General features: G+C 42.2%; 1 protein-coding gene across 1 annotated transcript in view; it reads right to left on the bottom strand.

The window, feature by feature from the left end:
- The window catches only part of myo3b (myosin IIIB), a 116,666-nt gene that overhangs the window by 26,066 nt on the left and 76,371 nt on the right, over window positions 1-14,229 (bottom strand). The window contains exons 27-32 of the mRNA XM_036139273.1: window positions 12,728-12,839; window positions 12,433-12,595; window positions 11,983-12,063; window positions 10,126-10,222; window positions 5,844-5,895; window positions 4,802-4,925 (exon numbers count right to left, since the gene is read on the bottom strand). Coding sequence (XP_035995166.1) covers window positions 4,802-4,925; window positions 5,844-5,895; window positions 10,126-10,222; window positions 11,983-12,063; window positions 12,433-12,595; window positions 12,728-12,839 — 629 coding nt within the window. The remainder of the gene's footprint in view (window positions 1-4,801; window positions 4,926-5,843; window positions 5,896-10,125; window positions 10,223-11,982; window positions 12,064-12,432; window positions 12,596-12,727; window positions 12,840-14,229) is intronic.

The raw sequence follows: 14,229 nt of genomic DNA, 5'->3' as shown, positions 1-14,229 counted from the left end.
GGTCATAGCTCGAAATAATGTTTTAGAAACTAGTTCATCATTAAACTTCTCCTCAAACTTCCACATTGCTTAACTGTCTGGTGTGTCGCTTCTTCAATAATGGTCCAGGTCTCTGGGACCTTCACGGAGCAATGATTTTACTTGGTTGGAATGGACTTCATTTTGGGGTCTTAGAAAAAGGGGGGAATAAGACAAAAGCCCACTCCAGCACACCTTTCAGATTTTAATGTGGAAAAATGATTTTTCCTTCATGTAAACAATTGCACTCTGCAATTATGCACTACCGTTTGCAGCTGTCATAATGTGAAAAACTTCAAGGTCTTTGAATATTTTTTGCCAGGCACACTACACTAAATCACGAGTAAAATTAAAAGAACGTCCTTTGCATAATTTTTTTGCACCTTGCTTTTACGTCCGGGGAGATTATTCTGCTGGAATTGTGATGATGAGTAGTTTGGAAGTACATCCTGTTAACTACTCCCACTGACATTAAGAGGATTACGTAGGTAGCGTCAGACAGAGGCAACTCCTTCCGTTAAGTTGAGTCTTTCCTATCCCCTCCAAATCTCGGCTGCCGCTACGTCGAGCCTGTAATTTGCCTAAAACTCAAGGCATCCGGCAGAGACGCGGCGATACGTGGAGACAGTTAGATGAATCAAAAGGCTGAGAGACAGCAAGAGGGTGGGAGAGTATTTGTCTAGAGAACACGGAGAGGGTGGATCATTTGTCTGACAGATACGTGTTGATACACGGATGCTGCTGCTGCTGCGGCTGATTTGCGAGGCGGTGGAAGTTTGCGGAGCAGCACCTGGTGGCTGCAAACCTTGCGGGGCGACATGTGGGAAGTTGAAGGACGGAAAGAAAACAAGATGTAGCTGTGAATGTGACCTCCGTGGGGGTAAGAGCTGCAGCTATGAAGCCCGGATCGCTCAGGGTGACGCACAAAATCAATTCCTATTGACTTCAACCCTGTTATGAACAGAAGGGGGGACATAAGAAAAGCCCTAAAGTTAAACTTCTGACGCCTTCCTGTTAGTTGAACAACCAGGTTAACCACCTTCTAAGGCGCAGAAGTAATTGGGCTCTGAGTTGTGGCTCCACTTTATCTGTCTCTCTCTTGACACAAATGTTTACCACAACTATAATCTGCAGAAAGCCTGTTAACATAAGTAGCTCGGCTTTCATAAATCATAAAGTCAGCTCTGACTGATCCTCGGCACCATCCTGTTTACCACGCTGAGCAGCATAAGCAGCACTCTGATCATATCTGCCACTTGCTAGCGGAAAGCTTTCTTTCTCCGCACGCCTCTGTGACTCATTTTCCAAACGTGCTGTGTTAATATTCGGGCGGCTGACAGGTGACGAAGGAAGGCGTCCTCTCACATGTGCAGCTTACATGACAACACGCCGTATGTGTGGCTTTTTTTTACTGACAAAACACCGGGAATCAAAGGTTGGTGTTGCCAGGAGCAGAAAGCGCTTTAATGCTGTTTTTTTTTTTTCTACCATCTAATGCAGTAGTGTGAGTTTGTTTAAAAACTGGGAGCGCCTGATTAGCTTGTTGTCAGGTTTAAAAGGAAACAAATCTATCCCAGCTTAGTCTGATCGTGTGGAAAAGACCCAGCGTCCGTCAGGTCAACCCCCACCCCGTGCTTTACCATCACGGAGGCAGCATGCAGAGTGTGTGTGTGAGTGCATGTGTCTGGAGGGGTGGAGTAATTCGATTTCCACGGCTAATTTTCTGTTTCTCTCCACTGGTGTCCCAAAACAGTGCGGGTCGAGCTGCAGCCCGATGCGATCACCAGAGGCGACAGCAGGATGAGACGCAGGAAGGAGCTCGCTCTCCAAACATCTGGCAGGGGCAAGGCTTCCACGACTCGCTCAAAGGCCCCTCAGATCTGCGGGGATCAAAGCGTGCCCTGGGTGCCTGAGCCACCGTGGCCTCCCTCAACATATTCAGATGGGGTTTCCTGAAGACGCCACAAGCAGACCTCAGAATGTAAACGAGGCGGGAAAAGGGGCAACGACGAATGCCTCGAAATCTCTGCACCCTTCACACAAAATAGAGTTAGTGAAGATGACCGGCAATTTAAATATATCTCAATTGCCAAAAAAAAATAAAAAATGTTTGCCATGCCTTTTATTCTTATTACCTAACAAGAAAAAGAACTGTAATACTGGTTTGGAGAACGACACCGAGGCAGAAATGTCCCATTTGGTCTGAACTGAAACCTCAAACCCACAAGATAAATCACAGGAGGTAACAAGACCAGCGCAAAATGTCAGCCTTTACCACAAGGGCCTTTGTAACATGAGGCCTAAAAGTGTATAACCTTCAAAGACATTTCATTAAACAAGCGATCAATAGGCTTTAATCATTCTTGCTAAAAGAGCAAAGCTAATTTACTTAAAAATTTGGGATTGTGATTAGAGCGTAATAGATGTACCATACAGAAATGTGTTCTGGATGCTCTTTCCTTGTTTAGTGTCTGATGAATTTTCTACAAGAGTTTTTTTTTTTTTTTTAGCTTAATTTTAGGTGAACAGCAAAAACATACATTTATACACATTACAAGACTGTGATGGGAGTTTTTAAGTAATTTATTTGCTTTATATGTGACCCCCATCTAAAGCACCCGATGAGCTGCAGAATAAGAGCAGAGGAGACTCAGGACAAGGCTCTTGGCTGAGGAACATTTATAGCATGAATATGCTGCGACAGTGGCATTTACAGGTGCAGCTCAGACAAAAAGGTGCTATCTATCTTTGGGACGTGTCGGCGAGGGAGGGAGCTGACCCTGAGGCGACTTTAGCAGATACCAGGTAGGCTAAATGTATCGCAGCAAAGTTGTCCCGTGTTCTTTATCATTTTGAGCTTTCCACTTATATATGTGATAGAAAAGTCTTGATTTATAAATGTTGGCAGAAGTTTGAAAATCTCAGAGTTGAGTTAAAGGTCTTCACCAGGGGTGTCCAAAGTGCGGCCCGGGGTCCATATGTGGCCCTCTGAGCAATTTTGGGTGGCCCTCAATCACAATTCACGAAAGAAGAGATTGCTCGAGGGATTTTTGCAGAACTTTTATGATGCATGGTCCAGTCAAAATAAAGAAGAGTGGGCCAAATCCACACAAACACAAACTACAAAAGCATGATCAACTCAAAAATGTAGCATATCATTTGCTGTGTTTTTTTTTTTTTTTTTTTTTTAAATCTATAATCAATTACAGATCCCTTTTCTACAGATATTGGACTAATTATCTTGTTTCATTAATTATTGTGTTTAGTTTATTGTTGAGCAGGTAAAAATGAAAAAAAAAAGATTTAATTTTGATTAAAGAAATATATTTCTGTTTGTGGCCTCTATGTGAAATTTTTAGTCTCTATGACAAAAAGTTCGGACACCCGGGGTCTACACGCACTACTAACATTGTTATTCACAGTTACTCAAGCTAACCACGCTAATCGTGCTAAATGCAGACATAAGATAACGAGATTTTAAAATGTCATCTCTAGAGTCATTTTCTCTTTATTTTAAATAATTCAAACCCTGTTTTAAAGCAACAGATCTCTTGTTGCATCTGCTCCTAAAACGAATAATGACTTCTCATTGCAGAAAGATTTCAAGGTTATTTGAGGGATACAAATGATAGTTATCAAAAATGCCTAAAATCATCTGCTGGTCAAGGCTTGAAACAACAGAAAACTAGAAATTGAATATCAGACTAAAATCCTTGATTAGCGGATCTCTAACTATTTGGTCATTTAAGGGTAGAGCAAACTGTAAAATAGTTATGTGGTTTTTAAGCATGAAGTGAAACATCCTGCATCATCCTTCTAAGTTTTGAATAAAAGGAGAAGAAAAACAGCTGCAATTAAGCTGCTCCTTCAGAAATGTGTGACTCCTGACAGAAGGCTCCTAGGCTAAAGGCACATTTCAGCAAAGAGCCGTGCTTTCTCCTTATAATCACTCTGACTCCATAAATTCATCAAACGCCGCCTCTCTGAGCAGCCATGAAGCCTGGGAGCGGGGGTCACCTGTATGCAGCATTACCGAATTAGCCGCTATCTAACCCAGACCTGCTGCGGCGTGCTGACACTAATCCTGGGCCCGCTGGAGAGCCCTGTCTGTGTTACATTATCATGTTTAATCCCCGTAATCTCTCAGCTGCACCGCTAAACGCTGTTCCATCTCGGCCCTCTTACTTCATACCCCTCTAACAACCTTAATGAAGGGCCGGGCACTTTTACCCAGGCTGCCCCTGCAGTGGTGGGCTGGGCGACGGCCATAATCGGAGGCCCCCCCCCCCCCCCCCCCGCGCAGCCACCTACTCAGCCTTCCAGGCAGCAGGAATTAATGTAATTCATCGCCTGGGGCAAAAAGCAAACCAAACATATGTTCAACAAATCAGGGTTTGTGTGTTTTCATGTCACCGTCACTGTGCAGGTCTATTAGAGTCGCTGATGAGATCCAAAGCGAAGAGCACTGCCACGTGGGAAAATCAGAGCTTTTGATGCGCTCGTGCCATTTTCAAACCCCCCCCCCCCACCCCCCCGCTTGCCATGAGAGGCTGGTGATGAGCTGACCCGGGTTATTAAAATGCTGCAGAAATGATCACCCGTAAATGCAGCTCTCTCTCTCTCTCTTTCTGCTGTCAACAAAAAATGGCAGTAGGGGGATTGGCTGAGATGAAAAGGTTGAAAGGGCTCCCGTATTAAAAATGGCACTTTATCCATTAAAGCGGGATTTCTACTGTCTCTTTGTGTAATTACCTGCGCCCGCCAGCTCTGCGCCCGGGCTTACCTTGTTTACACTGCACGTCTTGCAGCCTGGCTGTCTCCCTCGAAGGCTTCGTTCCACTGTCTTCTCCGCTGCCTTTGTCTCTCTTGAAGTCTTTCACTTGTCTGTCTCGGCTGTCACGGCCAACCTTGAAAGAGGAGGTGTAAACACACCCAGAAGAGCAATGTCAAAGAAAGTACCACAGGAATACATACAAGTTAAAGCAAGCCTTCGTGTGTTTTCTTCTTTTTTTTTTTTTCTTCCTTCAAATTAGTCATGTAGATGTTGCATTCATTTATTTACAATTTACAATTTGGCACTCATATAACTGAGACCCATTAATGTGCTTTGCAATGTTAATCAAATGCTAATGCAATTGCATATCCCCATTTTACTGGTCCTACCTCCTAGCAAACAAGCAGCACACTGACTTAATTGTGACAGGGGAGAAAAACAGCACATACAGACTTCCTCTCGTATTTAATTTTATCTTTGAATAAAAGAGCTATAGGAAAGTATTAATCTGCTTAACATTTCTAAGTACATCCTCCAAAGGATTTTGCTTTTTTTAATCTTACATATGCTCAGCAGAGTTACTGGCAAAAACTGTACATTTTCCTCATTTCATCCTTTCAACATCAAATGGTGAGCAGCAAAAATTGGATCAGACTTCAAAGCCTGCGATGTGCTCCAAGTCACGGAGTGGCTCTTCTATTTCACATATTGAATCCGAGCAGGATATCAAAGTGCTACCAAAGAACCTCAGGTCTTTACTAAAAAAGGGGTCTAACATCTGTAGAAAGAGGAGCGCAAAGACAAATCACCTCGGGGGAAGAGCGAGCATTTATTCTCAGCCGTGAATTTCCAGCCTTTTGATTCTCCCCGTTCCTGTACCACCCTGTCTTCTCCACTGAGACGGAGGTTGGAGCAAGAGAACTCTTTTGTCTCAAGGACTCGAAAAATTTCCCAAAGAATTATCTGGGTTAAAGCTGCTTTGTAGACGAGAAACGTTTTTTTTTTTTTTTTTTAAAGGGAGCAGAATGCTCATTGATGTTCTGTGACTTACATGTTCTTCATGCACGTCATGTGGGTGAACCTCTTCGTCCTTTGGGCTGCACCTAGGGAGGGAATTTGATAACAATAAATATTATGGAGCTGCACCGGGGGTCTGCATTATGACCATATAAGATGGTGAATGATTGCAACATTTTGACTATCTGCCAAAGCACAGAGATCACAGGATTGACTATAGCAGCGGTCCTGATCTGTGGATTAATTGGTGCCGGGCGGCACAAAAAGAATAGATTACTTACATTATTTCTGTTTTAATATATCTTATTTTGAGAAATGGTCTCACTCTCGATGCATATCGGTCAAATGAGGACCACCACATCGACACATGTAAGTGCACAGAGAGCCTCATACTTGGTGGCTAACCGTATCACAGAAGTCATTCACTAGTGATGGCCACTAAAGACATTTGCAGTAACTTCTGGGAGAGGCAGCCCAATGACAGCAGCCTTCAAAGGATGTTCGAGACAACAACTATGCTGATTTTCTGGATTAAGGGGACAGCAGAATACCCTAAAATCAACACAAGAGCACAAAACAACCTGATGTAATTTTCCAACATCCTATTTGTGTGCAAAACCCAAACAAAATTATGTAGTAGACATTAGAAATACAGTTTGGGTGTTAGTGTCTCCCACTGATTCGGCATTATGGTGACTTGTATTTTCAATGCACTTTATATGTGTGAATATTTATATTAGTATTATGTTTAGAAAATACCAATGTTTTTATGCTGGTCGTATCATTTTATTTTGTTTGACATCAAACCAGTCTGCGGTGCTGGTCCATAGGGCGCTGACATTAGCCCCATTTACACTTCCTTTGTTAAACCGATCCATGCCGAGCTCGGTCCGAGCTTGGATCAGTTAACCATGCCGAGCTTGGTTCTGACGACCGTTTACACATCACGCTATCTCGGTTCCTTGGTTTCCTCGCCTCCTAGTGACGATCTGCGGTACTACTGCTCTCTAGGATTGAGGGAGGAAATCAAGCAAATAAAAATGGCGGCGCCCGTAACATTCAGGAAGTTATGTTTGGTTATATTTCATTGGTTATATTCAAAACAGTCTTTAGAGACAAAACGGGTCTGATACATCGTGCCTGTATGCATTTAAAAAGCAGAAGCATCCTTCTTCTTTTCAGGCATAGTTTATGGTTTGTAAATAGTAAAATGAGTTTTCGGTTTAACCCACTCTGTTCATGGTGGTCCTGAATATTAATGTTATCACTTTACTGTTCAACTTTTCTCTGGACCTCCTCTGAGAAAACCTTATTGTTTCTCCTCGCCTCTGGCAAATCATTGAGCAGCAATGTGTTCACGTCAAAACTCCACTCGAGTACACTCAGTTTGACCCAGATACCCGCCCCTGAAAAAAAAAAAATTGTTGCTGAAACGCTTGCAAGTGTGCTTAGCCAATTAGAGCCTGGCTGAACCGAGCCGGTGGAAAAGGAGCTTAAGCCTACCACCAATGTTTCCACAGACGTCAGCTGTGCATCTATTTTCAACAGTAAACCAATAAACATTGTCTTACATTTTCAAAAATAATCTACACAGTAAACATAAATCATACTTTATATGGAGTACATTTGCTTTGGGTCTACTCCACAGATTAATTGTTGTTTTGTTTGTTTCAAAGGCATCCTATCTTCCTTTAATAACTGCTTGTAAGCTGTACCTTCTCCAGTATCCCTGCATGTGCCGCCTTGGTTACGCTTGTTGTTTGTTCTGCTCGCTAGCCGGTGGGTACTTTTTGTTAAATCACTGCAAACACCCTATTAGCCAGGTTACCTGCTCTTGTAGCAAAACGGCAATCTGCTGCCTTATTTACAAGAAGATATACATTTCCAAAGATGTGGCTTACCATGAGGGTAAAATTCAGACAACATATTTCCCTGAGTTAAAACGCCGTTTGGACGAGTGCTGCTCATTATCGTAATACCTCATTTGTTTAAAGTATAGCCATGGCGGGGAATAAATATCACAAGTGTTGGTTAAATTATTAATCGTGCCTTACACAGGTTGGTAAAGTGGTACAAGCCTTGCTGAAATGTTCTTTGACCTAAATGCTCTGAAATGTTTTTTTTTGTTGTTGTTTTTTTTACTAACATGTGCCTTTACATCAGAAAATTGTGAAAAATAATGCCATCTTGATTTTACAATAAAAAAGTCATGATATTTTTTGGATTATTGTCCTCCTCTTATCTCCACAGCGCATGTCATTTTGCTGTCGTTTTATCTTTTAACAACTCGGGATTATGCAATTTGCAAGATACAAAATGGGGATATGTTTCTGTGCATGATCACTTGTGTTGCATTATTAAAAAAAAAAAACAGACACCAAAGAGCCCACATGTGCACAGACACAACGATACATGGCAGTAACAGGCATGCTCTCAGTCTGGAGGAATAAAATCTCCTCCAGTTTGGAACTAGTGATGGTGTTTGGATGCAAAGCCCCGAATTGAGGCTTGACGGAGGAGAGGAGAATCAAAAGGGAAAAGAACAGCATGTAGGTGAGGATATAGATCTTGCAGGGAGAAAAAAAATGGGCCAGATCATGTCAAAATAAATATATATGGAGTGATTCCAACACTGATTAAACAGAATTGTTAAGTGGAGGTTTGAAGTTTCTCTCACCGAGGAATACGATTGTAAACATGGAGAGAAAAATCCCCAATGAGGCACGGCTCAGTTTGAGTATATTACAAGCACAACATTTTCAAATGTGTAAATCTAGTATTTTGGAGCTGAAATCTGGAGATGCGTGTTGACCAAAAAACTCAAAGATTTGAACAAGGCTTTTGGCAGTTGTGATTCAGTTTACTCCTTAATGTGTTTTAGCATATTTTATGGAGAGCTACTGGAAAAAAAGAAAAAAAAACTTTGATCTAAAATCATTCAGAAAAAAAATTCAGGGTATTTGTGATAATTGATAAAAGCCAGAGCTTAAAGCAGCTGTCCACCCCCCTATTTGATGCTGTTCAGTCAGTGGCTGCTCTCATGCCTCGCACATACTTTCTTAATGACTGGCCTGCCCATGTGCTGAATAAACACAAAGCCCCCAGCTCGTACATCTGGAGACCAGTGCAGCGCCCAGCCCTATTTGTGGTCAGACAAGTGTGCTATCTTGGTGGAAAGTTATTTAGTACATTTATAAAAACGGAGAAAGGCGGTGCGCAGGGAGGAGCTTTATCCTCTGGGGGGGAAACAGCAAAACATTAAATGCTGAATGTAGCCCCTCCAAGAGTGCTAAAAATGAATGACGGGGTTTTTATGATGCAGGACCTTCAATTTAGATCGGATCAGATTTATTTATATAATTTCATCTCAAGGCACTTTACAAGACAAACAGGTCTAAGTCATATGCAGTTACATGGAATCAAATTTGGTCCAAATTCAATTCAAATTAATCCAATATATTCCAATGCAATCAAGTCATACAGTCAACATTCAGACCCAGTTAAATAAACCCCAATTCAATTGAAATTATATTACAATAAAGTCAAATTAGCTTTATCTTGTAATCCTAATTGGTAAAATGTTATCTTCCCAAGGAAGCCGAGGCAATGGTATGGGAGGTTCGAACAAATGGCACAGAAACACTGGTTGCACAACATCAGGGAGACATGAGGGATGCCATAATGTTGGTAAAACTAAGATAGTGAGTATTTTATCCAGATATTGGAAAAATGCTGTCAGAAAACTATGAACAACAAGTATCTTGATCAAATATATTACTGGTATAGAGAGTGTGAATGGATGGTACTTAAATAATTGGCTAATAGTTCTTGCAGTCCAAGCAATTCTTTATATTAATGCGATGTGAAAAGATATTGAGATATATTGGGAAGCCCTAGTATAAAAGTATTTTCTAAGGTAAAAAGTGACGGGGTACACAGAGCTAATGGCAGAAATAGCTCTGCCACTGGCTTCATGTATGAGAGAATTGCGTGGTTAACGTAGATGATGGCCATAATTTATTCTTTTGGTGACTTTGTCAGGGAAAGAAACACGGTTAAACATAGAATGAGTTTCTCTTATTGAGAAATAAAACAGCGGCAGGACATGAAAGTAATGGCAATAGTTCAATTAATGAGGGAAGGTGGATAAACGCAAAAACAGGAAGACTTCCTGCTACACAAATTATCCCAGTTAACACTTTACGGCATTAAAAGTAAACAGTAAAGTAAAAAAAAAAAAAAGGAAATGACTCGAAATACGTAAATATGTCGTAGATGGCCATAAATCTTAAGTAACAGTGGATGTCAAAGCTCACCTTGTTTGTTCTTCTTTGGTGGTCTTCCCTCCAGCCTCATCGCGACATTGTTGCCTCTGGGGTCCGTGATCCTGGCGTGCTCGATGGCCCCTGTAAACTGTACAGGACGCCGCCATCAGCTGTGCTCACTCGTGATAAAAACACTTTTGTCACCTGTCCATGTTGTACAACACCATGTGGAGACCCGACCTATAGATCTCATGGTAGTCTTGATCAATATTTCTTTGGACTTTGACATTTTACAGTGTTTCATTGTTTATATAAGAGGGTTTTAATTTTGTGTTATGTGGATAGCTCTGACCTGTTAAAAGAAAATGGCATAAGAGAAATCAGCTTATGACAGAATTTCCTACTTTATCTGCCCTGACTGGTCACTACACTGCTGGATGAGCCAGATGACGAGGTTCGTTTGTTAAATTAAAGGCACCCATTGAGAGCAACAACCTTTAAGCAGGTATTAAATGTAGATATTGTATTGGTCTGAGGTAATGTTCCAATCTTAAATGATGTATATTGATTAGCTGTAAGCAGAAAATTATCATAAAACAAATAAGGGCTAGAACTCTCAATTAATTTACTGAGTGAATTGAGTCACTGAAATAAGTTGACCTTTTAATAATATTATAATGTATCCCCTGCATAAACAGTACATATATAGACAAATCAAAAACCTGAAATAAAATTAGTTTAGTGCTCGTTAAAGCTGTGCTTGTGTGATTATTGAGATTTATTAGGCTCTGATGGAGGGTAAAAGAGGCATGCTGAGTTACTCCCCTGGCCCGCTTTGTGTCTTTCTGATAAAATTATATGCACAGGGAAAAGAACGCTCAAGTACATTGTTGAGCAATGGCTCTACTTTGCATGGTCTAATCTGATCGATGGCGAGCACGTCCCTCGGGCCCTGCTGAGATCTGAGAGGCCACCAGGCTCATACATTTGAAAGGCATCTGTTTATTTTCAAGATGCAAATGCAGCCCACCTCAAAGGCTATAAGCTGCAGAGAACGCACAATGTGAATGTGCTTGAGTGCTGTGCTGGGAGGGGAGGGGTGGGTGGTGGAGGGGGCTGAGGCCCCACTTGTGTCAGGTTCAGGTTCTTACCCCCTCCCCATCCCGTGAACCCCCGGCGGCCACACACAAACATGCTTGTCTGAAAAGAAAGGCAGTTGCGACAGAGAGGCTTTCCTCACACCAAAACCATGTTTACCCATTCAGCAGCTTTATTTACAAGGGCTTAATGGAGCACATTTACACAAGGTGTGCAGGCGACTGAGAAGCTCCATGTGCCAGATGAGGGCAGCCCTTAAGAGAGCCAGAGGAAACAATGCCAGATCTCCTCCCCTTACCCTCCCCTCTCCAGCCCCTTTTGGCACCCTCTCTTGTCCTCCACTGAGAGGCTCCAAGGATCGGGGGGGCTGGGGCTGGGAAGGTTAATGTGCCCACTTTGATCTTCGTCAAGGCACACTGAGTAAGAATTAATTTACATTTCAGATGAAAAGGTTGACAGTATAAAAAGGCATCTTGTTTCTGGTATGTGAGAGCTGTGTAATAGGCCAGGAATTTGAGAGAGGAAGTAGCGAGGAAACAGAAGGGATAAGCCCCTCTCTTGCCTTTACTGGGAAAGAGATGAAAGGAAAGACGGAGCTCAGTGTGCACAGTTCCTCAGAAACACGGGGACCAAATGCTGCCCAAACTTTCAAAAGCGTTTCTCTATGCATAATTAATTAGTAATTACAATTTCTTGTCCACATTATTATTATTTTTTTTTATTTCACCCACATAGAGTTGTATGAGACAATCCACATGTTTACACGTCACCATGCGATGCTTCTCATAGGGAAACACAAACATGTTATACCTGACTGTATGCGAATCGCAGCTTCTTCCCGCTCCTTTCTTATGCGCTTCAGATTCTGCCGTGCGCGGTAGCCCCTCCAGGCTAGGGGTAGAGTGAGAAACCGCGTGTGAGAGAGATTGCTGACCTGCCTCTGTGAAACAAAATAGACTGCACATACTACACAAGATCCCACTTCAAAACACTGCTAAACCAGGTGGCCGCCGAACGGCTCCCTTTGAACTCTCTGAGGTCTTATTGTTTGCTCTGAAGCATTGCTCTTAACCCTCGTGGGTCAACCTGCGGTTATCGAACTATCTCTTTCATGAAGATTCGCAGACCACAAAGAGACCAGTAATCGGCTTCACAGCTAAACTGCAACTGTTTCATCATTGCAGAATTAAAAGAATACACAAGGACTCGTTTGCGCGTTTTCGGCTTGAATGTTTCCTGTTGAGGTTCGCAGAACTCCACCTGACTGGATGACGACGGCTCCGCGGTTTCTCTTGTCCTTCGCTCTCCGGTACCGGCGGGCCCCGAGCCAGCCTTTAGCGTAAGCTTGCAGCACCACCACTCGCGCCATCACCTCCCGCAGCAGCAGGTTCAGCTGCTCCACATGGTAGTACTTCAGGAACACCTGGAAGGACACATGCAGCACGCTCTAGTTCTGCTCTAGCAGATTGATAATGCGAAAACCTCTTTCAAAAACTCAGGTTTCCCTGCTATTGAACTTTTAGGAGGAAAACGATTAAAAATGAAATGCTGCCACCTTTGTCTTCCCCAGCACCGTGCCCTGTAGTTTGGCCCGTTCCAGTATAGCAAACACATTTTCTCTACTCGCTTCAGGCATCTGGTGAGCCCGGAACGCAAGATAATAATACCTGTGAGAAAAACAAAGTGAAATTACAGAAACTGAAATCTTTCACTTCTATAGACGAACTAAGACTAAAACTAAACAAGATTATCTTTATATATATCAGAAACTAAAGATTTTCCTAACTACACCGTCATCCACAATTCTTGGAACCCCTACTGCAGTTCTCTAACAACAGGCTTTGGAAATGTTTCATTAACTCCATTATAATCCGCTTCACTGTTCCTGGGGCCAAGATAAACTTGGGTCTTCATTATACTTATTTTTTTCTTAGCTCCAGTGGTTTTAAACTTTTTCAATCAATGCTTCAATTGTAGATACGGTCAAGTGACTATTTATCCGTAGCCATATCCTGATTTACAGTAAAAATATCCACACCCATCTGCTAATTTTTAAATACCCATTTTCTTGTTCCCATTTTCAACAGGGGCCAGCAGGCACTGACCTTGGTTTCATGGCACATTTATACCACAGAAAAACAAAGTAACGGATTTCTAATTGAAATTTTGGCAGTGGACTCAGAAAGCTAAAGTAGAGACTACAAACATGCATTTTACTTATTTCATAGAAACTGCAATAAGGGTACTCATTTGAAGGATGTTGTCTTTCAAGAACAACAAAATAATAAAAAAAACATCCATAACAATGCAATAAGAAGAAAACTTAATTCTGACTCCCTCTTTAGTTGACACGAATGCTAAATATTTAAAAAACAATTCTTATTCTTATTTTTACTAATCCCATGTATCATGTAGCTCCCTGTAAACACATTCCCGCCTTTAAAGAAAAAAACCTAAACTCCGTTTAAGAGACTGAGTAAATTTGGAAATCAGCTGGTCAGGAAATGCAGCTCAGACAGAACAGAGGCCCATTGTTGCGACTCTGTTTAATAAAGCTTTATATCAGAGGTCATTAAAGATGCGGTCAACTCAGACCTATCCTCATGCATCCGTCCCACTGCCGTTTCTTGCTCGCATTGTCTGAATCCAGGTTCTTTTGTTGTAGTTTACAGAGTAGCAGCAGAGGACTGGGTGGCTCTGAGTGTTTGCACAAGGACATCAAGGCTCCGGAGCCCCTGGTTCATCTCCAGCACTCCGGAGTTGGTCAAAAAGAGAAGAACAACAAGAAGAAAAAAGTTCTTTGAACTCCCCTCCCCGCCTTGGTCTAAAGCCTTTCATACTAATTCCTGTTGATACCTGTTATTTCTTTGATGGTAAATACAAAGCGCTGCAACATCAGACGAGCCTTTGATATGAGAGCACAAATTTAAATCAGTTTTTCACTAAAGGTGCAGTTTAGCCATTCGGGTCCGTCTGTGCAACCCCGGCCGGTCTCAGGTGGGATGATGCGGACTGAAGAGCGAGGTTAGAACTACAGCAGCACACCCTGCAGCAGGC

The sequence above is a fragment of the Fundulus heteroclitus genome, chromosome 7 (assembly GCF_011125445.2).
Source record: "Fundulus heteroclitus isolate FHET01 chromosome 7, MU-UCD_Fhet_4.1, whole genome shotgun sequence".
Taxonomy (NCBI): Eukaryota; Metazoa; Chordata; class Actinopteri; order Cyprinodontiformes; family Fundulidae; genus Fundulus; species Fundulus heteroclitus.
The sequence above is the reverse complement of the archived record's forward strand: the minus strand, read 5'-3'. Positions and strand labels throughout refer to the sequence as shown.